Source organism: Athene noctua, chromosome 23 (assembly GCF_965140245.1).
Source record: "Athene noctua chromosome 23, bAthNoc1.hap1.1, whole genome shotgun sequence".
NCBI lineage: Eukaryota > Metazoa > Chordata > Aves > Strigiformes > Strigidae > Athene > Athene noctua.
In genome coordinates this window covers 6,522,483-6,544,756 of record NC_134059.1, presented here as the reverse complement: position 1 = coordinate 6,544,756, position 22,274 = coordinate 6,522,483, and the positions used below count along the sequence as shown (strand labels likewise).

The following is a 22,274-nucleotide window of genomic DNA, read 5'->3' as shown; positions in this document are numbered from 1 at the left end:
GGAGCCCCTTGTTGGTTTGCATGAGTCCCAGGACGTGGTTCAAGCTCCTCTGGAGCCGCAGCTAAGCACAAAAATCAGTGTTTCCTTGCAAAGAAGCGGGGTACATCATGGCCTTGTGCTGCAGCTGAGGCAGTAGCTCACCCCTGATGCTCTGCCGGTCTCCCCCCGCTGTCAGCAGGCTCTGGGGGAGCTCCCGCCCTGGCAGCAGAGGGGTTAAGGGCACAGCAAAGCTTAGTGAGCAAAAGAGCTAAATTAAAACAGCTGCCTGCCTTGACTTGGCCTGGCCATGCTGGATGACTTACCGCCTCATAATCAGCTTTCTCAGTAGGCACAAGTCCGCTGGCAGGGCGGCAGGAGCAGGGCAGAACATCTCTGGGCAGGAGTAAGGCTCATGAGCCATCGGCTTTTGTTGGTCGCTTGCCCCGCGGGGCTCAGCGATCCCAACCCCAGGCTGGACGCTTGTTTTTAGCGTGGACTTTGGTCAGATGGTTTGCAGGGATGCACCTTTCCTAGGAGCTGCTCTCCGCTGCCTGAGCAGGTGAAACACTTTGCTTTCTCTGGTGTTTTCTCCCAGCTGCCTTGCTGGGGGAAGGTTCTCGGCCGATGTGATAAATCCCTGGCTGGAGCCCTGTGGGAGAGGATGGGGGTGACAATATCTGGTCAGCTGTGCCATTTCTCATCATTTGATCCAGGAACTGGGCAGTGACACAGAAAGGGCTTATCCTTTCCAGCTTTCCTGGAAAATCCACCCAGATAAAGCCTTTTTTTAGCTTAGAAAGTATGTGGTGGGAGGGGGGGGGGGGGGGGGGAAATCAGATATGTGATTTGACATCCACGGAGCTGTGTTCGCTTTTGGAAACGTTGGCTTTTCTCTGTGAACTACACCAATTTCTCCCCAACTGCAGTTTCACAGCTCCTTGCTAAGAAAGCTGAGCGCGCTGCAGTCTGCTTCTCACCTCTTCTATTTCAGACCTTGGGTTGTTTGCACAAACAGGCTCTGAAATGAAATTCTAGATGTCATTTAAATGGTCGCGATGGGTCCTGACTTTGCCCTGTTGTTCCCAGCTGTGATGGTGCTGTTGGGTCGGGCCAGGAGTGGAACCACTGAGGTTTTTAAGAGTTGTATTCAGGAATTTTATTCAGGATGTGGGAACTTCACAAGGGGAATTGTGCTTTTAGGAGGGGAAGGGTTATGTAGATAACATGGTGGAAACTAGTTTGGCAACGTTGTGTAATAACCAGAGTGCACGACTTTAAGGCTTTAACAGATGCCACCTCCAAGCCTACCTGAGTCAGTGGAGACTGACCCTTCTGTAAAAACCCCAGCCTTTCTCCTGCTGCATCCAGTTCCTCGCTGTGTAGTGAAGTTCTCACGTCACTGGGAAATTCTGCTTTTTCCTGTAATGAAATATTGGGCGTTCCTTTGAGTATTAACAGCTGTGGTATGATGTGGGCATTGCGCATCCCGTCCAGCAAAGTATTTAACTCTAGAGCGGTGAACTCCCCTCTGTGGCTGCCTGCTGAGGAGCCTCGGGCTTGCCCCAGTCAAATATCTCCTGGGAGAGTGGAGATGGAGGCTCGTGGCCTGGATTAGCCACCCAGTGCCTGCTGTAGGATGCTGAACTTCCTCTCTGCCTCTTACCCGCCCTGAGCGTGCAGATTGCCGGCTCCTCGAGGCAGGGGCTTTTAAATTCACGGCCTCAGAAATAACAAGGGCTTGAAACCAGTGTGAATCTGTGGCTTTTTGAGAGCAGCAGCAAACACCAAAGCAGAGGCAGAGTTGCTCTGTGCAAAGGAAACCCAGAGAGCTGAAAAGCCAGAGTGCAAAAAGGCTTTATCAGGTCTGAGAAATACGAGATCACTGGCAGCCTGGGTGTGAAAGGGAACACGAGGTTGAGAACTGAGTTACTTCTCCCATCTTCCTGCGCTCCTTTTAGCTTCAGCAAAGGCAGCTGGTATTTGTGGGCCCCTCTGTGCCTTGTAATACTCCGTGGGCATCCGGCAGCATCTCCGGGACCTCTGTGAAGTGACGATTTCCCGCATGAGCAAGTGCCACCACGTTCTGGGACGTTGGGGTGGCGTCTCTACGAAGAGCATTTACGTTCACCTGGGTGGCGAAGCTTTGCCGTGGGTTGTGAGCGGGGTGGGAAGCTGCTCTGAACCAAGTGACAGCAGATTTCCTGCTGTAAACTTGTCAGTTGATGACTAGCACCATCTAGGCCTCGTAGGCAAACTAGCACTCGTGTCCACTTTTTGGTAGAGCTTCTGTAGGGTAAGGGGGCAGTTGGCAGCCCCAGAGCTGGACCTTCCCGCTGCGAATCCGTGCTGCTACGGGACTGGTGCTGCTCCTGCTGCCTGCGGCCAGCAACCCGGCTTTCTCCCAGGTGCTTCTCCAAGCAAGCGGGGGGCTTGCCTTCCCCCCCTTCTCCTCCAAGGGTGTCTGAGGAGCTGTTGCTCTAAGGCACCAATATTGGTAACTGAAGCCGTGGTGATCCGAGAAGGTGCTGAACATTAGGCTTCCTGAGAGGATCTCTTGAGAGAGCAGCGAGGGGATTTTCATTGTGAAGCCTTAAAAACAACCAACCCTTCCTTGATCGAAGGGCTTTTCCCTCGTGAGTGTATCCTCTCACTAATGAGGCACGAAACCTCTCATAGAGTTCTGTTTATTTCACGACTCCAGGACTCCTGCAAAGCTCGGTCTCAGAGTTGGGAGCTCTATTAAAATAGCACCTCCATATTCTGGAGCGAAGCCTCGTTAGGGTCCGATTAGCTGTTGCATAATTTTCTGGCTTTCCTGGTGCCTGTGCTTCCCTGCTCCCTCCTGTCACTCTCCCAAGCCACGACCACGTGATGGCAATGTCAGAACCTTGCAGTAAGATTTCTCCTTTTTTTTTGAAAGTCAGTGCTTTTAGAAATCTCTGCGCTTTTCTGACTGAGTTGTCCTGCATTTTCCTAGAAGTGGCAGTTACGTATCACTTTATGACTTTGTCCTTGCCTCAGAACTTGCAAAATCTATTTCTAGGTGCTGCCATCTGATTAACCTTCACCAGAAATCCCAACTGAAATGTATTTGTTTGACTTCCTTTTTCTGCTGCCTCTTTCTCTTTAAAATGCCTTTGTGTGCGAGCTGCTGCTTTTTTAAAAGGTCTTTGCATATGAGCTTTTTCCAAATCCTGCCTTGTTGCCTGCTTGATTTTATTCCATCCCTTTGTCTGTCCTATATTTTTTCCCTTGTGATGTTGTCTAAGATAGGAACAAGCCCACGCTGGATTGCAAACCCACGGCAGGGGAAGCAGAACAAAGTGAGAGTTGCACAAAGCAGGAAATTTATTATCCGTCTAAAAAAGATGCTTTGATTGTCAGTGGAGTTACCCCAGCTGATACAGCTGGAGCTGAAGCCCTGCACGTCCTTTGGCTGCTGGGGTGGAGTGGAGTTGGTTTCTGTGTGCTGTCCCTCTTCCGTGGCAGCCTGCACTGGATTTTTGGGTTCAGCTCATGCATTGTTCCCTAACTGAGTGCTAAGGAAATAAGAAGTTTTGGGGTGTGCTGGTAGATTTTGCTGATGGCAAGTAGAAACAAAGCCAGGGAAGAATCTGGAGTTGTGGTGGTGTGCTCAGAGATGGAGCTCTGCTGTTTGCTTTGCAAAACATGTTCGGACCCCACTTGAGTCTGGCACGCGTGCTGAAACACCGGGTTTGTGTGATCACGTATCTTGTGAAATGTTCCCTGTCGGAGCTGTATCATTCTCCCACTTCGCAAGTGAGCGATGCTCGGTGCCAAAGGAGGAAAAGATACTCAAGGAAACGACATGGCGTGCGCCAGCCCCGTAGGTTGTTCACTGCCACAAAGGCTGCAGGAGCTCTCGGAGAAACGAGCTGGGTTCAGGAGCACTCCGAGCGAGTTGGGCAAAGCCAGGTGCTGATCCTTTCCCAGAGAAATGGATTTAGCTCTGTTTGAGGTACACACACGCAGATGTTGGCAAACCTCCCACGTGTGACTCTACAGGAAGAGTCTGAGAGAGCACAGGGCTTTTCTTTATTTTCCTCTTTGTTTTTTTGTTTCAATGTGAGAGAAGAGTCCAAGCTCTAAACAGAGCAAGAGGTTAGGATGGAGCATGGCAGAAGAAGATAAGAGGGATGGCTGCAGGGAAATGCTTGACCAAAGGCTTGTGGTGTTTGTTAGCAAGTCTGGCTCACCCGCGGAGGGTTAGTTGTGTTTGAGTCACCTGCAGCGCGGAGGATCAGGTAGAGGTGAAGAGGCTCCTGCTCAGTGCCATGGGAAGAAGGCCTCCTGAGCTCCAGACCTTTGTTCCTGGGTCAGTGCTTCCTGGCTTGGGCATTCCCAAGGGAAGAGAGTACTGATAAGGTGGAGTGCTCTGTGGGTATAATGACCGATGTTTTCCACAGGAAAAAGAAAACAGCACATGCTTTCATTCCAAAGGGGCTTTAATTATTTTGAAAGCTGAAGAAACTGACTGTGGACTTTTATGGAGGATTTTCTTGTCTTTTTTCCTTTGCTTGCCCTCTCTGCCCAGTTTCTCCCCCACTTTTTTTTTTTATTTTTTTTTTTTTTTGAAAGCAGAGGTGGGAAAACCAGAAACGATTCTCTTAATTTGATTTCAAAATGTGGTAGCTAACTTCTGTAAATAAATAAATAATGGTCAGTTGTGCTGAAAACTTCTTCTCTCCCCATGACAGAAAGCATGCTTTGGGGGAAAAAGTCTATACTTCTTCCCTGCAGTTAAAAGGCATCTCGATTCCCTAAACTTCCTTGATTTCTCTGCTTTCATCTCCCTTCTGATCCCCTGTGAGTGTGCAGTAAGTGCTGATAAAGGCATTATTTAAAGGTATTGCGAAATGCATCATTTTCTTTCCCCATCTTGCTCCCTTTCACTTCGTTTGGTTGTCACTTGGCTCCATGAAACGGGACCAGCTGAAGGAGATGACATGGTAACAATGCAGAACCGGCCTTCCTAGACACAGCATGAACTGCAGCTGGAGCTGCTCAGGGTTTAACCAGGCTCTGAGCTACAACCCGTGTGTTTGGGGATGATGGTACTTGCCCAACAAGTACCCGGCTGTGTGGTGCTTTGGCTTGTACCCCGGCATCGAGCAGGACTCGGGTTTGTGAGAAGGCAGTTGGGTGCAATGTGCAGGGAAGACTTTGCCCTAACGCAAGCTAACCTTTTACCGGCATGTGTCTAGGAAACCAAAAGCTGCATGTTTTGGCATGTGCGGTGTTTGACAGCGAAGTGCTGCTTAATTTTTTTTTTTTTTTTTTTTTCTCCTCTGCCAATGGGTGGGAATCTGATGGCGAAGCAGCGAGGGCTGTTTGCTCATCGGAGGGAGGTGGGAGAGTGCTGCCTTCTCGGCGCTTCACCTTCTGCTCCTGATGCCTGATCCAATGCAGAATAACTCAGCTCTCAAACTGGTACGAAGAGTGGCTATTTTTTAGCACATCCCTCAGGACTGAGGCTCCTCATCTGTAGGCCAAGGCAGCGCACCTTAGCGATAAACAACCTGGCGGTGGAAGAGCAGTTTCCTGGCCACTCGTGTGTTGAGCATGGGCCGAGTTAATGAGCTTCAGGCTGATTAAGGCTCCTGCTGCGTGTGCAGTCTCCCGCAGCCAGCCCGGGGTCGCCTCTCCCTCCTGCTCCATCTGAGGGGAGCGCGAAGGCATCGTGCCTTTGGCCACCGGCGCGTTGGGATCGAGTGAGCCATGGAAAAGATCCCGGAGCAGAGAACGTCCCCTGAGCCTTGGCTGAACCCCGCAGCCCTCTGCAGGGGGTACATCCAGGTGGGTTTCTAAAACCAAGTGGCCTGGTGCCACCACGTTCCCCAGGGAGGGGACAAGCGCGTGGTGGTGCCTTTCTCCTGGGGAGAAATATTTTTTATGTGCAAGTTTCTCAGTACAGGAGAAACGAGGGAGCTCAGCTCACGAGAGCACACAGCGGCGTCTGGAAGGTGATGGCGCTGGGTTGCCCCCTCTCCTCCCTCGCTTTCACCTTGCTTTGCCTGAGAACCTCCCCGGTTTTGCGGGATTTCTCTTTTTAATTTTAAAAAACATTTTACTGTTCTGCAGCTCGCGTCATCCTGAGCCCCGGCCCCTGTCGCGGCGCGGCCCTCGCTGTGACAAGGGGGACCCCGCTGCTGCGCAGCCCCACTCCTCCACCCCCCCCTTTCCGCCGGCGGCAGCGCGGGGGCTTCCGTGCGATTCGTGACACGCGTCGCAAACGTCCCCCAGGGCGCAGCTCACGCCTCGGGCTCCCGGGGCCGCCCGAGCCGAGCGGGGCCGGACCGGGCCGCGGGCACATGGCTGCGAGCGGCCCGGGCGGGCGCTAGGCCCCCGCGGACTACCCTTCCCAGCGGCCTTTGCGAGCGGCGGGCGGGCGCCGCCTCCTCATTGGTCAGCGGCGACCCCGGTCCGCGCGGGGATTGGCCGCCGTCCTCGAGCGCCCCGCGCCCCTGCGGGGTCCGTGGGCGGAAGTGTGGGCTACGGCGGCCGCGGAGGCTCCGCGGCGGAGGGACTGGCGCTCCGCGTCCCGCCATGTAACGCGCCGCCGCTCCGCTGCCCCCCGCGGCCGGCCGGCCCGCCCGCCGCCTCCGCACCGCTGCCCTTCGCTGCTCGCCCGGCTCCTCCCGCCCGGGATGGGGGCCCGGCGCCCGGCCCGCCGGGGGGGCGCCCGGCCATGAAGGGCGGCGGGGGAGCCGCTCCCAGCACCTGCCCGCCGCGAGGGGACCGCGACGCCCGGGCACCGGCGGGGCTCCTCCTCGGTGAGTGGCGGCGGCCCGGCCCGCCCGCGGCGGCCGGGCACAGCGGGGAGGCGGTTTCCGGCCCCGGAGCGAACGGGCTCCGCTCTGCGCGGGGGAGGGACCGGAGCGGGGACCCTGCGGGGCCGCGGGGGGGCGGCGGGATCCCGGAGCAGGGGGCTGGGGGCATCTCCGCGGAGTCGCCGCCTCGGGGGATTCTCTCGGCGGAGGGGCCGGGGGGAACCTCCCGGTGATGGCGGGGGGGCGTGTGTGTGCGTGGGGGCTTCGCCCGTGTCAGGAAGCCGAGAAACGAAAGCGACGGCCTCGAAGGGCGGCCGCGGGACTTTGATCTGCGGGGCGGCCCGGGGCCGTTCCCCTCCCCAGCCCCCGCCGCTGCCCCGCGGTGCCCCCCGGGCTCCCCGCTCGGCGCTGGAGGCGCCTCCCACGCGGGGCCGGAGGAGGGAGAAGCCCTCCCGGGGCCCCTCGCCCTGTGCGTGTGTCTTCGTGGCTTGATTTTGGGCTTGAGCGGGCGAGCGGCGCTCGGGCGGGGGGTCTGAGCGGCGGGGGGAGGTGGGGGGGTTCCTCGGAGCTGTCGCCGTTCGGGACTGACTGACTTTGCCTCTCCCTGCTGATGTGAGAGCGAGCGAGAGACGGAGATCAAGTGGTTGTGTTTTGTTGCCTTTTTTTTTTTTTTTTTTTTCCTTCCCGACTCTGCTGCTATTTTTTTTTAAATACTTGTGTACTCCTTGTGAAATGGGTGGATGCCTACCCACATCAATAAGTGAGTCCATGGAGAAAGTATGCAAATACATGCAGTTACACTTTTATTATTTTATATGCATACACACACGCATATATACGTGTAGCTGTGTGCTACTTTCACAATACTCACCTTATTTTCACAGACTGACTTCGGATGTGCTGCTGCCTGCCCCGGTGTGTGTGTGGGGGGGATCTGGAGTTCTGGCTTTAGTGATGTTTTTAAGTAGCAGCTCCTGAGAAATACAGGAATCGCTTTGTAGGCAAGGGCTCTGTTCAGTGGGTGCAGAACGGAGTCATTAGCATTTCTTTATCTTCATCACATTCAGAACAAACATGATCCCTGCACCAGGCACAGCCTGCCTGACAAAGCTGCGTGTTCGTGATTTTTGTCGGCCTGTTTATTTTTAGGGTCTTAGCGCCTGTTTGTAGAGAATAGTTGTTCCATCGTCATAGCAACCAGGCTGAGTGTATTATAAACATTATTAAAGGAAACCTTTTCCATCTTAAATGAGACTTCCTTTTCATAATAAAGTTAGGATCAACATGAAGCATTTAACCTTTTGTTCAGGGTTGACTCCATAGCACGATGCAGAGACCTGACCCCTTATTCTCCTACGAGGATGCTTTTACTTTCAGCAGAGGCATTGTGCCTATTGAAGCTGATTTAATCTGCTGTTGGTAAACATTCCCCTTAGCCCATTGTGGTGGTAGATAAGGAGGAAGCAAGTGTAATCTATTTAAGAGAGGAGCTTCCAGGGAAATAAGTGTTTTTATGCCTTACTCGGAAACAATCAGTGTCAAAAACCAACCCAGTAACTGTTCAAAGGCATTTCATTCTATTTGTCCTAAACCTTCCCATGTTCTCTTCGGTCTCATATCCTGTAAAAGGGACAGGTAGAAAAGGGAGACTCGTCATCCAAGTTCAGAAAAGCAGGGAAATGAGGTGTGCTGTCCATAAAGCTAGCTATGCTGGGATGTCAGTCATCCTTGGCCAGGGATGGAGGATCAGAATGTTTGTAACAGCTGGAGAAAGCCCATGGACTGTGCTTTGAAATCCCTCTATTGGCTGCGTTCGAAGGAGGTCAAACATTTTTAAGTCTCAGGGTGTGCTAGTCAAAGCCACGTTAGATAACAAAGTGGGCACCATCGTCTCTATCAAGATTCAAAAAACCAAAAAAAGCTGTTTGACTCATCTACGACCAACTCGAGTCTTCAGCTGTAAAGCGCGATGGGAATCCTGATGCTGCTGTTCTCCTGCGTGGCTTGTTTGCTAATACAGAGAGGTGGTCAAGATGGGAAAAGGCTTACTAAGAAAATGAAGTACTCATTCCTCAGACAGGAGTTAAAAAGCTGAAACAATTTGCTCCTAAACCCCAAAATATTTGCTAACCCCTTAATTTCATGTAAAGTAACTTGATTTCTGAGCCGAGAACCCAAAATCTATTGCAGCGTTTGTTTTAAGTAAGTAAAACTGTCAAACTTGGAGCGGGATTAGGCAGTGAAAACTCTGGAGCAGCTCTTATCATGAGGACATCCTCCAACATTTCCTTCCAAGGAGCTTCCTGCCTTGATAACATGGTTTTTCCTTCAGAACAAGCTGATTTTCCTGACTGGTTTGGAAACAACACTGTGGTGAATGCTAGAGCCAAGAGGGAAGACAAGAATTTATTGGAGGGTGTTTTTTTTTCTTATTCTTGCCTGATTTTAGCATTCAGAGAAGGTATCATTTGTATACCGCTGTTACCAGCTGTCAGGGTTTGGATTTAACAGTGATGTTGCAGATGTAGAAGTATGAATCTCCAGTTTAATTCCTTGTAAATAGTAACTTTTTTTTACACATATAGTAGGCTTTTAACTGGTAATTCACCTGTCTTTGGGAAGTAAGCTAACAAAACGAGTGTGACGGTAGTTGAAGTATTTTTATAGTGCTCTGCGCGGTCTGGAAAAGGTCTAAATACCCTTACATGCTTCCCACCATGTCAGAGTACGTCAGTAGTTAGTTACTGGCACCCTGAGGATGGTTTTTGGACAGTAGGTTTCATATGTGTTGGGTAGCAGGCTTTTTTTAAAACGAATCAAAATTGATAAAATTCTAAAAGTAAAAATCCTAAAAGTTCAGCTGAATTGCAGTCCCAGGAGCTTGAAAATATTTTAGGAAAGGTTTATTAGTAATGGGATATTTTATGTGCTGCGCTAATGAAACAGGTGCTTGGTTGTGTGTTGATAACCACCGAATTAGATACTTCATCAGCAGTGTTACACCTCTTTGTCCCTTTACTAAAATAAAAGGAATAGGACAGCCCTTTCTTTATCTAGTTGCCTGGACAAAGACACTAAAAAGCCCGCTCTGATTTTGAGGTTAACCCCGTTTTGAACAAAGAGTTGGACCTGTGACCTCCAAAAATCTCCTTCAGCCGAAGTTATTTTGTTGTTTATTTTCCTGGAACAACTATCAAGGCCTTGTGTCCACAGGAATATTGCGCAACGTAGTAGGAGTTATTGTCTACAAATTCCTTCTGTTCACACACCATGGCCATCTTAAACTGTTAAGAAACCACGGGAATGGTTCTGCACAGGAAAGTCTAACCAGCTCAGCTTTGCTGCGCGTGTGCGGGGTGCTCGTGTGTTGTCTGCACAGCAAGTCCGGTTTTCCTGGAATTGTGTAAAGACTTAAATTTGCTCACCTGCTGAACATCCGACTTGCACCATTAAGTGTGAGGTCCCCGAGACCATCTCCAAGTTACTGTTGCTGCTGTTTATGTTTGGTTTTTTGTTGGGTTTTTTTGTTGGGTTTTTTTTTTTTTTAAGCAAAGTGTTTGTGATCTGAGGTTTCTGTGTCGCTCCGTGTTTACCTCTGTGCTGCATCCTTTGAGATGTCACTTCTGTGTTGGTACCTGGACAGCTGTAACCCTGCCATTTAAATATGTGGTAGTGATGGTTTTGTCCTCGCTGTGCAACGTCTGGGTGACGTCCTTTCTTTCCTTTGCACCATCCCTTGTTTCTGTGTGGGTTCTGACGAGGCTGTAGACCTGACTGCTTGTTTCAGTCCATCTGCAGAAGTCATCAGGCTGCAGATGCTTGTAAGAGGCTGTTGGAACAAATCGAGGTGAAAGATGACTCGAGCTCTTCTTGGTGTTGAGTCAAAGCACAGAAAATCTGCCAAAAGGCCTTGAAGACGGGGGTTAGGGCAGAACCCCTCTGCTCTGGTCCTGCCTCTGCTGCCTTCTCAGGGCCTGGCTGGCTGCTGCCTTGCTGGGGCACAGCGAGGTGTCCCTCTCCTTTCAGAGCATGCAGGGATGAACCCTTGAGTGAGTTTTGCAGTAGTAAGTATAGCTGCTGGCCACGGGGAAGATTACCACATGCCACTTCCTAAACTGCTCTCCTGTCTGCTCCGCCACCCAGCGCCTGCGTGCGCTCCTTCCACAGAAGACGCAAAGCCTTGAGGCTCTGTAATCAAAGGGGTTGCGTGGAGCGCGTTGTGGCACAGATGCACGAGGAGAAGTCACCGGAAAAGATACATATCTACATATCTCGTGTCCTGGCTCTTCGGTGAACTCAAGGCTTTGTAAAGTCAAGGCCTAAACCAAAGCTGCAGCAACACGAGAAAGCTCAAGTTTGCAGCACTTGTATTTAGAGTACTGCAGCCAAATTCTGTCAGCTACTTGGTATACTTCAAGGGTCATCTGTAGGCGTCAGAGAAGATCTCAAGACAATAATAGTGCTCTATTTTAGCATACTCATTACAAAGTATAACTGCCCTCTGCCTCTAGCAACTATTTTTTCCTCTTACTCAAACGGTGCAGAAGTGGAAAGGCCGTCGTCATAAGCAGCACTATTGCCTCTCCGCTTAATTCCCTCATTGTCTTTTCAAATTAGACCATTTTCTTCCTCCGTAGACTCTTATAAGGAAAATAACCTTCAGCAAAAAGACGGTTTGCTGTGTTGTGCTTGTAATTATTGGTGTATTCATCTTGAAGAAAAAGCAATCAAACTACTAGGCTTTTTATGCTGACGGGGAGCTGTACTAGGAGATTGATGCCTTTTCATGAAAGGAGTCGTAGTTTTGAAAGAAGTTGCAGTGCTGTTTAGAAATTGTGAGGAAAAAGTAACATCTCACTATTGTTAGTGCAGAGTAGGAGTGGGACAGTGGGTTCCTGTCCTCATCCTGATTTCTTTAGTTTCTCTAACTAGTGGGCCTGTAACATCTCTGAAGAGTGTGGGCTTTGCTGTATGCCTGAATAAAAAGAACAAGAGGATCTTCTGAATTCCTTCCAGTGTCAACGCAGGAGTGGGATGCTTTTGAGTACGTGGCCCTGAGAATGGCTGTGCCGTGGACAGGAGCCTCTCTAACAGCTGGTCCGGGGCAGCTGAAGATGTTCTGCAAAACGTGGGTAGCGTGAGGAGCCTGAACCGCTGCTCAGCCCCTGTGGTTGCAAGGTAAAGGCTCATGAAAGGCACCCGCCCCTTGTGCCCCAGGTGCTGAAGAAGGAAGAACCTTTTTAACATGCTACTTGGTTCTTCTTGAACAAAGAGAACTGCACATCTCGCCTATACTGGTTTTAATTTTACATCTTGTGTGATGTGTTTGTTGTTTGTTTTTTTTTTTTTTTTTATTCTGCTTTTTCCTGAAGAAGCAACAGTTCTTTGATGTAGTCTTGGGCTGTATCAAAGCAACTTTAATAAAAAAGTTAAATGAGATGTCTCGGTTCATGATACAACGTTGTCTCCTGTATACATATTACATTTTCCCAGTTACAGCTTATTCCTGGACTCTGAAGTGGCAAGACCCACCTGTGAGCCCATTGCTTTGACCAACTTGGAGGGTTATTTTCTGGCCTTCCCTTTGTCTGTGCATAATCTTCAGAAAAAACTCTCTGCTCCCAATTCCACTGAGGTATCTCTCCATTGCTTCCCCTAGATGCACGCAATAAATATTTAGTAAAGAGGAGCATTAATTCTCTCATATGCAATATAACCTATCCATTAACAATTCCAAAGTGCTCTCCCATTCTACGCCAGCCAAGGAATAAGTAAAACTTTTCCACCCTGTTGTTAATGTGTGACATGACTTTTTAAAGTAGAGGGTGCTGAGGATGTGCAATGTATCCACCAAATGATGGACGGAATCATGACAACCATAAAGCCTGTAAATACCAGAAATATCAGGAGTAACTTGATCAATCTAACACCCTCGTCCGGTCTGTAGCTGCCCTTGGGAGAATGATCCAGCCAGAAAGCTGCAGTATTTGGGATTAAGGCAGCATGAACTCTTTTTTTTTTTTTTTTTAATTTATTTTGGCAAATGCTCTTCAGAACAACACAGCTCATCACTGGGAAAGGTTATTTTTTTATTTAAAAAAAAAATAATTGTATCTTCCATCATTTTGGTCACTCCACACGTACCCTCTCTTGCTGAACTTCGTGCTGGTGTCTCAGCATGGTGCCTCTCGAGCTCGATTCAGAACCAGCTCTGACCTAGGCAATAACGCCTGGCTGCCGCAGAAGTGGGTGAGCTTTGAGATAACGGCGAGGTACTTCTTGCTGAAGGGAAGCAGCCCAGTGAAATAATAGCATTTAAATTCTGGGGTGAAATCTGCATGGAATTTTAGGAGGAGGAAAAAAAAAAAAAAAAAGCCTTTGCCACTCTGAAATTCTGCTGCTAATCTAATTTCGATGTGATTGCCTCCCATTGCATCAGTCAGCGCTATTTGGTGCAGTGCTGCTTATGGGTTTTCAAAGTGCTGTAGATAAATGTAGCGTGGGAATAATCACTCAACTTCATTTTCCTGCTCTTTCTCTGTTAACACATATCACCAGTATTGACAGCTCTGCAGAATGGTAGAATCAAGTCCTTATGTCTACACAACACCCCATGCATGTGCATCATCCTGACAGGATAATGAGGCTCCGCTTTGCGATGCTCCGTGGCGTGCACGTCCTCTGCGTTGCCAGTAGGCAGATATGAAATGTTATTGGCAAATGCGAATACGAGTCGGAGGAGAAGTCCTGGAAGAGTTTCAATGTGGTTGCCTGGCCCCGAGTTCCTGTATGGTTCAGCTGGCGTGCCACGGTGCGGTGTGGGAAGAGTCTCAAAGCACAGTGTTCAGCAGCTGATATTTTCTTGGGAGTACCCAGCAATTAATTTGGGCAAGCATGGAGTTGTATGCATACAGTAATTAACAAGGAAAGCACCTTAGGCCAGCATAACAAGGTGGTGTGGGTGTCCTTCATTTTGAGATCGTTCCTTGTAATTGCAGCAATTTAACTGACTTGATCAATGTAACATCCCTGTGTAGTCATGTAAGCATGCCATTAGGCAGGTATTCTTAAAAATAGGTTAAATGCATCGGGCTGTGCCCAAAAAAGTACCTGCCCTAGGGCACCTTATTTAAATAAGAATGTGCAGTCCTGTGTAAACTGTCAGCAGTAATCCTTTTACTGGGCTGACTAAATGCTGAAGCTCTGACATGTAGACCGTTCTCTTCCTTATATAGGGCTGGATAAGTGCTGGGCAGTAATGAGATTGGAATAAAAGGCTTTGGGAACAAAGATGAACTGGCAGTCTCGACTGAATCTTAAACTTATCCATCTCTGCGTATACAGGGACTTCAAACAATAGGGGCGTGGGGCCTGCTTGCTGAAGTTGGACTTGATGCTTCTTGTTCTGGAGCTTCTGCTTGTGAAGAGCATTTGGTCGCTCAGGCTGCAGATTCGCCCCGATGGAAATCCCTGTGCTCTTTAGGTTTGCCTTTTATTGAGGTTTGACTGTGTAGGGGGAGGAGAAAAAAAAACCCCAAACAATCCAGCAGTTACACATCAGCAGTTAAACATCAAAACATTTTTGGTGTAATTCGTCGTGATGGTTCTTATTCCAGAGTGGCTGGGTTTGTTTTTATTTCATTGGAGGAAGTCTAAGCTGCATTAATAGAAGCTGTTCTGTTCTGGAATAAGAGAATCTGTATGGGATACTGAATTAGTATCGTTTTACCTGGTTTAATTCACAGCGTATCTTATATTTCCCATGTGCCGACAAGATTATTAGTACTCTGCTTGAAAATATCCGTGGAAGTACTGTTTTGTGTAATTGGGTATGGTCAAGGAAAAATGTCCTCTCTGCTGCCTGGTCTGTCCTGGATGAATTTATACATCGGCAGCTTCAGTGCAAGAAAACCACGTTGGAAGTGCATGAATCAGCTGACAGATACTAGTCCTAGAAAGTCTCAGCCTAAATGGCTGATGTAGGTAAGACGTGGCAGGAATCAAGAGAAAAGCAAAGGGAACATTTGAAATCATTTTGTTTTCTAAGAGAGTGAACATGAAAGCGAAGACAGGGATGATATCTGGAAGAGAAAGATTTGAAAGAGAGGGGACTGGGGGTTGATTGAGAGGACTGCTTACAAAGGAGCGGTAGAAATGTGAACGGAAGGAAAATTGAGTTGCTCTGCACTGGCATCTTCACGTAGCTGAAGCAGTTACTTGATCTGCTGTGTTTTCTTGAAGATACCCAGCTTGGAGGTGGGTGCAGGTAAGGAAAGGAGGAGGCGAGTGGGTGGTTTGGTTTTTACCTGGGTGTACCTGAGCTCTTTCTCCTAAAGCAGTACAAGTCAGAGTGGGTGAACATGGAACAACTTAGAAAAAATTTTTTTTGGATAGTGACTCATTGCAACTTACCCAAAGTGACCTGATTTAGTTAAATGAGGCTAAATATAACCCATGTGAAAAGTACTGACATGTGGGAGGAGACGACAGCAGTTGGCTCTCAGCCTCTCTGTTCTGCAGGGAACATCTTTCACGACTGGTGACTAATAATTTTTACTCTTGCTGGCTTTGGAAATAACATCTCTGCTCCATTACCCCCTTCTAGGGAGACGAAGAAAATGTGCTGTTCTTAATCTGTTGCCTCTTACCTGCCTTTCTGAATTTCAGCTTACTGCTATGGACAGTGCTATCACCCTGTGGCAGTTCCTCCTCCAACTCCTCCAAGAGCCTCAGAACAAGAATATCATCTGTTGGACCTCCAACGACGGGGAGTTCAAACTGCTGCAGGCAGAGGAGGTGGCCAGACTCTGGGGAATCCGCAAGAACAAGCCCAGTATGAACTACGATAAACTCAGCCGTGCTCTCAGATACTATTATGTGAAGGTAACAAAGTCTGTAAATCCACCTCAAATCCTTATCCATCTTACCAGCTTCTGCCTAATGAGCTTTGTTTCCTGTTTCCTTTTCTTCAAGGGGATAGGTGTCACTTCTGTCTCCCAGACTTAAGTAAGCTGTACTAGTTTATGTTTAGAGGGCTTTTTCTTCCATTTATCATTGTGCTGCATTTCGTACCCAGTGGTTATTTTGTAAGGTTCAAGAGAGCTTTGTGCAAAATTTTATCTTCTTTGATTTACGTCTTCGCTAATACAAATTTGTCTTTGAATACTAATCCCCTTTCCAAAAATATGTGCCCTTGCAAGGGTTAAAATCCTCAGCACTCCAGTTTAAGCAGCAGAATGATGACTGAGATGGTGAACATTGCACCACTTGGAGCTCTTTTCTGCAGTTGTCTCCACGAAGGGGCTGTCAAACTAAGGATTTTCAGTGAAGCAGCCCAAAGTATTTTTCTTTTTCTCCATGTAGTCAGAATTGCACTTCTAATGAGGTCAGCAAGCTTAGGTCCAGCAGAGTAAGATCTTCTCTTGTTTAGCTAATGTCTTCTAATAACTCGGAGAGCCTTTCATTAGTGCACAGGTAGTGTCAAAAAGCTGAACTAGAACCACAGTGTGGGAGTCTTACCTTCGTTTCAATGAGCCGTTTATCCCACAACTGTTATTGTGTGGGTGTACGAGAGAAAAAATAAAACAGAGTTTCTGAGGAACCTGTCAGCCTGTAGCAGGTGGTATGTTGCTTGGGGTTTATTATTGGGCGACACAAAGCTGACTTTGTACTGAGAGGTCTCAGCAATAATAATTGTACGATAAATAAAAATCTTCTTCAATCCAGATTGTGTGTGGCATTTCACTTAGGAGCAAAACAAGTTTGACATATGCTATTTTGTGGTATTGAAATAGCTGATTAGCCTACATTCTGCTGACTCGTTCAGCCACTCATCTTATTAAGAATAAAGGTAGTTCGATTTGAAGTACTAGCTCTGAATTCTGCAAACCTGTAAGCTTTGATTCTGCAGGTTCTCCTGTTAGATTACACTTACTGTACCCAGGTCAGTGATCTTTGATGGGGGCAATTTGTATTTTTTTTTTGTTTGTTTCTTAGTTGATCTTTTAAAATATGTTAAACAGAACTGCTGGGCAGTTTTAAGGCTGCTGTTAGTGTATTTAATGTCAGGTTAAGCTCAGCTGGTTTAGTGTTTTGTCTGCGAGATCTGGAAGTGATACTTTGGGAGTAACTGAATGACAAGAATGCAGGGTGTTTTTAAGAAAAGAAAAAAGAAACGATTTTTGATGAAAGATTACAGACTGTAATTCCTCAGTCCATTTTAGGCAGTGTTTGTAGGAAGAAAATTAATCTGAAGAAGGTCTAAATATATGTATCTTCTTGCCCACAGAATATCATTAAAAAAGTGAATGGTAAGAAGTTTGTGTACAAGTTTGTTTCTTATCCGGAGATTTTAAATATGGATCCACTTGTCGTGGGCCGTATAGAAGGAGACCCTGAAGTGACTGGTTTTGCAGAAGTTAGCAGTGCTCCAAAGGACGTGGAAAACTGTGGGAAGGAGAAGTCTCAGACGTGTGCTAAATCCTCCAGCCGCAATGACTATATCCACTCAGGCTTGTACTCCTCTTTTACTCTGAACTCCCTGAACTCTTCCAGCGTAAAACTCTTCAGGTCCATCAAGATTGAGAATCCAGCTGAGAAGCTGTCAGAGAAGAAACCTGCTCAGGATCCAACACCCTCTGTCATCAAATTTGTCACCATGCCCTCCAAAAAGCCTCCATCTGTCCCCCTGGTCTCTACCACTTCAACAGTCCCTGCCACTTCCACTGCTTCTGCCACTTCGACCGCATCCTCTCTTCCCCTGGGATCAGAAGAAACTCTCCAGACCTTGGAGACGCTTGTTCTACCCAAGTTAACTGTCCCTGAAGCTCCAGCACCTTTGCCAAACTTAACCACCAGCTTCACCCCAACTCCACCCATATCCTCAGTTTCTCCCACTCTGCAAGTTCCTTCCACGCCCCCGTCGCCGCCCCTGAGCTCTAATCCTGACCTGGACATTGACACGGACATAGAGTCCGTGACTTCTCAGCAGCTGGAGCAGGCTCAGAGCCTTCAGCACCAATCCCCAGAGCCCAAAGAGCAGGATTCATCTGTGCTGGAGAAGGAATTTGCCAATCACCTCTCCAGATCTAAAAAACCCAAAGGGCTGGAGTTGGCTCCTACCCTCGTCATTACAGGCAGCGATCCAAGTCCTCTGGGGATTCTGAGTCCTTCTCTCCCAACTGCTTCTCTTACTCCAGCACTTTTCTCTCAGGTAACCCGATTCCCTTCCTGTTTGTTGGTTGGGTTTTTTTAAGTAACAATAGTGGTTATGTTATATTTTAAAACAGTAAAGGAAGGCAAGTGGAAAATGAATAGTCGGTAGATTTGTATTTGGAGTTCTGAAACTCAGGATGTCACTCCCATTTTTTTTATAAAACATAAATTTTATTCATAATCTGTATTAGCTTCCACCCCAAAGTGTGCCCAAGTGGTACGTCAGCTGTACACGTGGGTACTGTGTTAGCATGTGGAGGCAAAACCCAAACCAGCACCAGCAGGGTCCTTTGTAAATCTTGCCAGGGTGATATTGAATTATTTCAAAACCCCTAAACCCTGCCCTTATCCTTCAGGCTGATTCTGAAAATGTTTTACAGATAGAGAACCATGAAGGTGTCCATGTAGCAGCTTTCTTTTGCTCGATTTAGTAGCCATTTACTGAAGACCAGAGTATAGTGATTTAACAGCTGCTTAATTTGGTTGTTATCTTTGTGGGGGAAGGGAAAGCTTTTACGCCTCATGGAAAATTTGGAAGAGAACTGAATCCAACTAGGCTGTTAAATTGTTCTGTATATATTTAATCTTTTTCCTGTAATAAATTGGAATTAGAGAGAAACCGTAGGGAAACTGCTGACTGAAAACTGAAATGGCTGAAGACGGGGGGGGGGGGGGGGGGGGAAATAAAATCAAGGGGAGTTGCTCTTTTGGCACCCTGTGCAGTGTTTGGCCTGTGAACCTGGAACATCTGGAATATTCAGAAGCTGGATGTCGATGTCTTTTGTGGTGGCTTACGTCCTCAGTGCCACCCGGACCGTGTGTGTGCCCACTGCCTGCTCTTTTTCAATTCATAGACTTGAGTTTTCCGAAGTCCCTTGCAGGTGCTGTGCAGGGGGTTGCAGGAGGAGCTGGTTTGCTGTGGGATCTGGCAGCTGTGGGGAAACAAGAGCCAGTTGCTCAGCGAGGGGAGGGAGGGCCGGATGGTGCCTCCTGCTGCTGGGGGCTTTGAAGGGAGGAGGAGGAGGAGGGAGGAGGCAGAAAGAGGCAATGGGAGTTCTGAAATTTGGAGCCAGCCCTTCGCAGCTGTAGGGGCAGGATTTACGCGTGCTCTGTGTTATTTACGGTGCAGGTTTCACACAGCTGAGTGTCTTCCTGTGTTTTGCAGACTCCCATCTTGCTGACCCCAAGTCCCTTGCTCTCCAGTATTCACTTCTGGAGTACGCTAAGCCCAGTTGCTCCTCTCAGTCCTGCAAGGTTGCAAGGTGCTAACACACTCTTTCAGGTAAGTTCCAGCAAGTTTAGCCAATCTCTCTGTGCTTTTCAGTACCTTCCTCAGTAGACCTGCAGGAATCAGCCGAAATACTGATGAAGAAGCAAAACAGTGATCTTTATTTTCTATCCCTTCTTTCAGCTTTTGAGAGTGTTTAACTTTAGTGTTTATCCAGTTTTATTTAAGGGTATAGTAAATGTTGGTTTTTCAGAAATGTTTTAAATTAATAGCAGTCTGTGCTGTAGTTAGATTTTGGTCTGTTCTTCCTGTAAAACTTGGCTCCTTGTAACTTAACAGGTTGAGATTTTGTGGAAATTGAATTTTGCTATGGTATTGGTGGTTTTAATAAGTTGTTAACAGTCTCTTCCGTTGAAAGATATTAATTAAATGTCATCACTAGTAAGAAGGAAGATGGTGTGTGTGATCTCTGTGGCAATACATAGCACAGTTCTTTATGATCTCTGTGTTGTGTCTTCTGTTTGGAAATTCTCAGCTTCACTGTTTTTAATAAATATTTTTGTTTAACTAATAATCAGGAAAAAATTCCCCTATATTTTAAAAAAATATATATATCGTTAAGTTGTAATTACTCGTGCTCTTCCTTCACCTTCCACTTTGAAATTGGAATAACCACATCTGTTGCCTGAGTCTGCTTAGGCAAGGGGGAAAATTTAACTAGTTGCCTTTTGGGTTTGTATCGGTCATCTCCATGGAGATGAAGGAAGTAGCTTATATGTACCGTGAGAATAGGAAATAAACAAGTAGGTCTGAAAATATGCTGGAGGTTTTTCTCTATAAATAGCTGATAATTAACTGAGGAACCATTTAGACCATGGTTTCCCAACAACCTGTATTAAAGTCACTTACGGGTTCAGGACCTAGGCAGGGCTCAGTGCAGAGCTTACAGGCAGGGCCCTGGTGAGGCTGGTTATAGCAGCTGCGTTGCTGCTGTGATGCTGTGGCATTTAAAAAGTTAATTACTTGGGGGAAGCCAAGAAGATTCTTTGACTGTTTAGTTGTTTGTTTTGTTTTTTTTTTTTCTTTGTTGTGTTTTGTATTGGGTTTTTTTGTGAGGGAGCTCCTCACATTCACAGGTATGAGAGGAACAGTAAATTAAAATTGCCTCTTCCCTAATCATTTTTGTTTTGTCTCTTAGTTTCCATCAGTGCTGAACAGTCATGGCCCATTTACTCTGTCTGGACTGGATGGACCCTCTACCCCTGGCCCGTTTTCTCCCGATCTACAGAAGACATAGCACATGAACTCACGGGAAGGACGTATTGGCAAGCAAGGGAAAGATATGACACTTATATTTAACCATGTTTTTTAAATGAGCAATTTATAATTCCACAGAGATTATCAACAATCATAGTTTTTGCCATTCCCAAATAAAATGCCTTTTTTGCAAAATTCCCTTTTTTGAAGACCCAGGTTGGGAATGTATATGCAAACGCCTTAATAGGAGCTGAAGCTCCAGTCTCTCCTCTTCCCTCCTTGGTCTGGAAGACTTCCCTATGGTTAAAGGGAGTTTCAGTTGGTGTTGCAGTAACTGAGTCTGCACTGATTGCAGTAAACCCTATCAGAGAAGTCTTTTCTCTGTGACTCTTGGAAAAACCCTCTGTTCTTCTGCTTCCTGTGCTTGGCAAGAAGAAATCTAATCATGAAAGAAGCTGGCATTCCAGGAAATGCTTTGGAAAGGGGTGTGTGCATTCAGCTTTGCCTTGGGGCCTGATAACTTCTGCAGCAACAAAACAGCCCGCGTCTTTTCTGCTGTAAAAACATCTTGTCTTTTTGCAGGGAGAAATTTTTCAAGGAATATTCAAATGTTTGTGTTCCTGAGATACGGACAATTTTTGAATGGCGATGCCTACCGACAGTCCAGCCCCTCGGAGAAGTGGCCTGGTTAGCTTCTGGGTGCTTCCCCGCCCTCCCTTGGCTGAGGAGGCGAGGTCTGGAGACAAATGAATGGTGGGATTGGTTCCTTTCAGTTCTCAGAGAGTTTGAATGCTCAAGTCCAAACATTTCTTGTGCCAGAGACCTGTTACAAAGCCTGTAATCTCACTTGCTAGAAGATTGGCAGGATGGTGGATGTTACATGCGGTTTTGAGGGTGCGTCTGTATTTGGTGAGGTTGCTGCCCGATGCTGGAGTTTCAGACCCAGACAGTGGGTGAGAACACTAACGTCCGAGCACTAGCGTTACCGCTCTTTGCCCACAGTTGAAGGGGAGAAGCATCTCTCCTACCAGCTCTTATCTCAAGTTTTGCATTAGATCTATTGCTTTTTTTAATTTGAGGAAGCACTCGGATCCAAAATAAGTAAGGCTCGGTGTGTACAGCTACCTGAGAGGGGTACCACAGCCTACCAGCCTACTTGTAAATTTGTGCTTTGCATTCCTTTTCTTGGTGGCTGTGTGTGCAGGTTAATACGAGATTAGTTTCCAGAGCCAGTTGAAACACTGATGAAATGAAATTTGGAGTTAGGATTTTTACAATTCAGGAGGCCTTTTAAGAGAACTGAGGAATGAAAGAAGAGAGACTTTCCTCTCACGGCCCCTCAGAGGCTGGGTGACTCTCGTGGTCTGTGGGTGCTGGGCCCCGTGCCCTCCCACTTTGGGCATCTGGTGTCAGGCAGCAACTTCTCCTTGCTACTGTGTACATTGAGTTGGTGACGTAAGATAATCTTCTCTGTAAAATACCCATTAGAAAAGAGATGGAGACCCTCTCTCTGCTTTGGCAACCTCACTGGCTGTCTTCAAAGTTTTAATGAGCAGAGGAAGATTGTACCTTTACAGCAAGAGGAGCTGACAGTGTACGCTGTATATATTGCACCTGTTTTATGGATAAGTGGTGAACTCGAGCTCTCCCAAGTTTTCCTTTTGCCACTTGTGCAGACTCTGAATTCACTTTAAAAGCGTATGACAATACCCAAGACTTAATTTACTGCAGTGATGTTATCTTTCTATATTCTAGCATTGAAATATGTAAACCACTTAGTATGTTCCTGACATGACATCCGAGAC

At 47.4% G+C, this 22,274-nt stretch overlaps 1 protein-coding gene across 1 annotated transcript; it reads left to right on the top strand.

Moving 5' to 3' along the window:
* The first annotated feature begins 6,505 nt into the window (after nucleotides 1-6,505).
* On the top strand, nucleotides 6,506-22,259 carry ELK4 (ETS transcription factor ELK4). The gene is made up of 5 exons (XM_074925396.1): nucleotides 6,506-6,773; nucleotides 15,438-15,653; nucleotides 17,059-17,982; nucleotides 19,150-19,266; nucleotides 20,411-22,259. Exons 2-5 carry the CDS (start codon nucleotides 15,447-15,449, stop codon nucleotides 20,507-20,509), a joined length of 1,347 nt encoding a protein of 448 aa, XP_074781497.1. The 5' UTR covers nucleotides 6,506-6,773; nucleotides 15,438-15,446; the 3' UTR covers nucleotides 20,510-22,259.
* The last annotated feature ends 15 nt before the right edge of the window (nucleotides 22,260-22,274 follow it).

Coding starts and splice junctions, on each gene's coding strand:
- ELK4 (XM_074925396.1), top strand. CDS start 15,447: ATGGACAGTGCTATCACCCTGTGGCAGTTCCTCCTCCAACTCCTCCAA. Junction 15,654..17,058: donor TCAGATACTATTATGTGAAG/GTAACAAAGTCT, acceptor TCTTGCCCACAG/AATATCATTAAAAAAGTGAA. Junction 19,267..20,410: donor GTGCTAACACACTCTTTCAG/GTAAGTTCCAGC, acceptor TTTGTCTCTTAG/TTTCCATCAGTGCTGAACAG.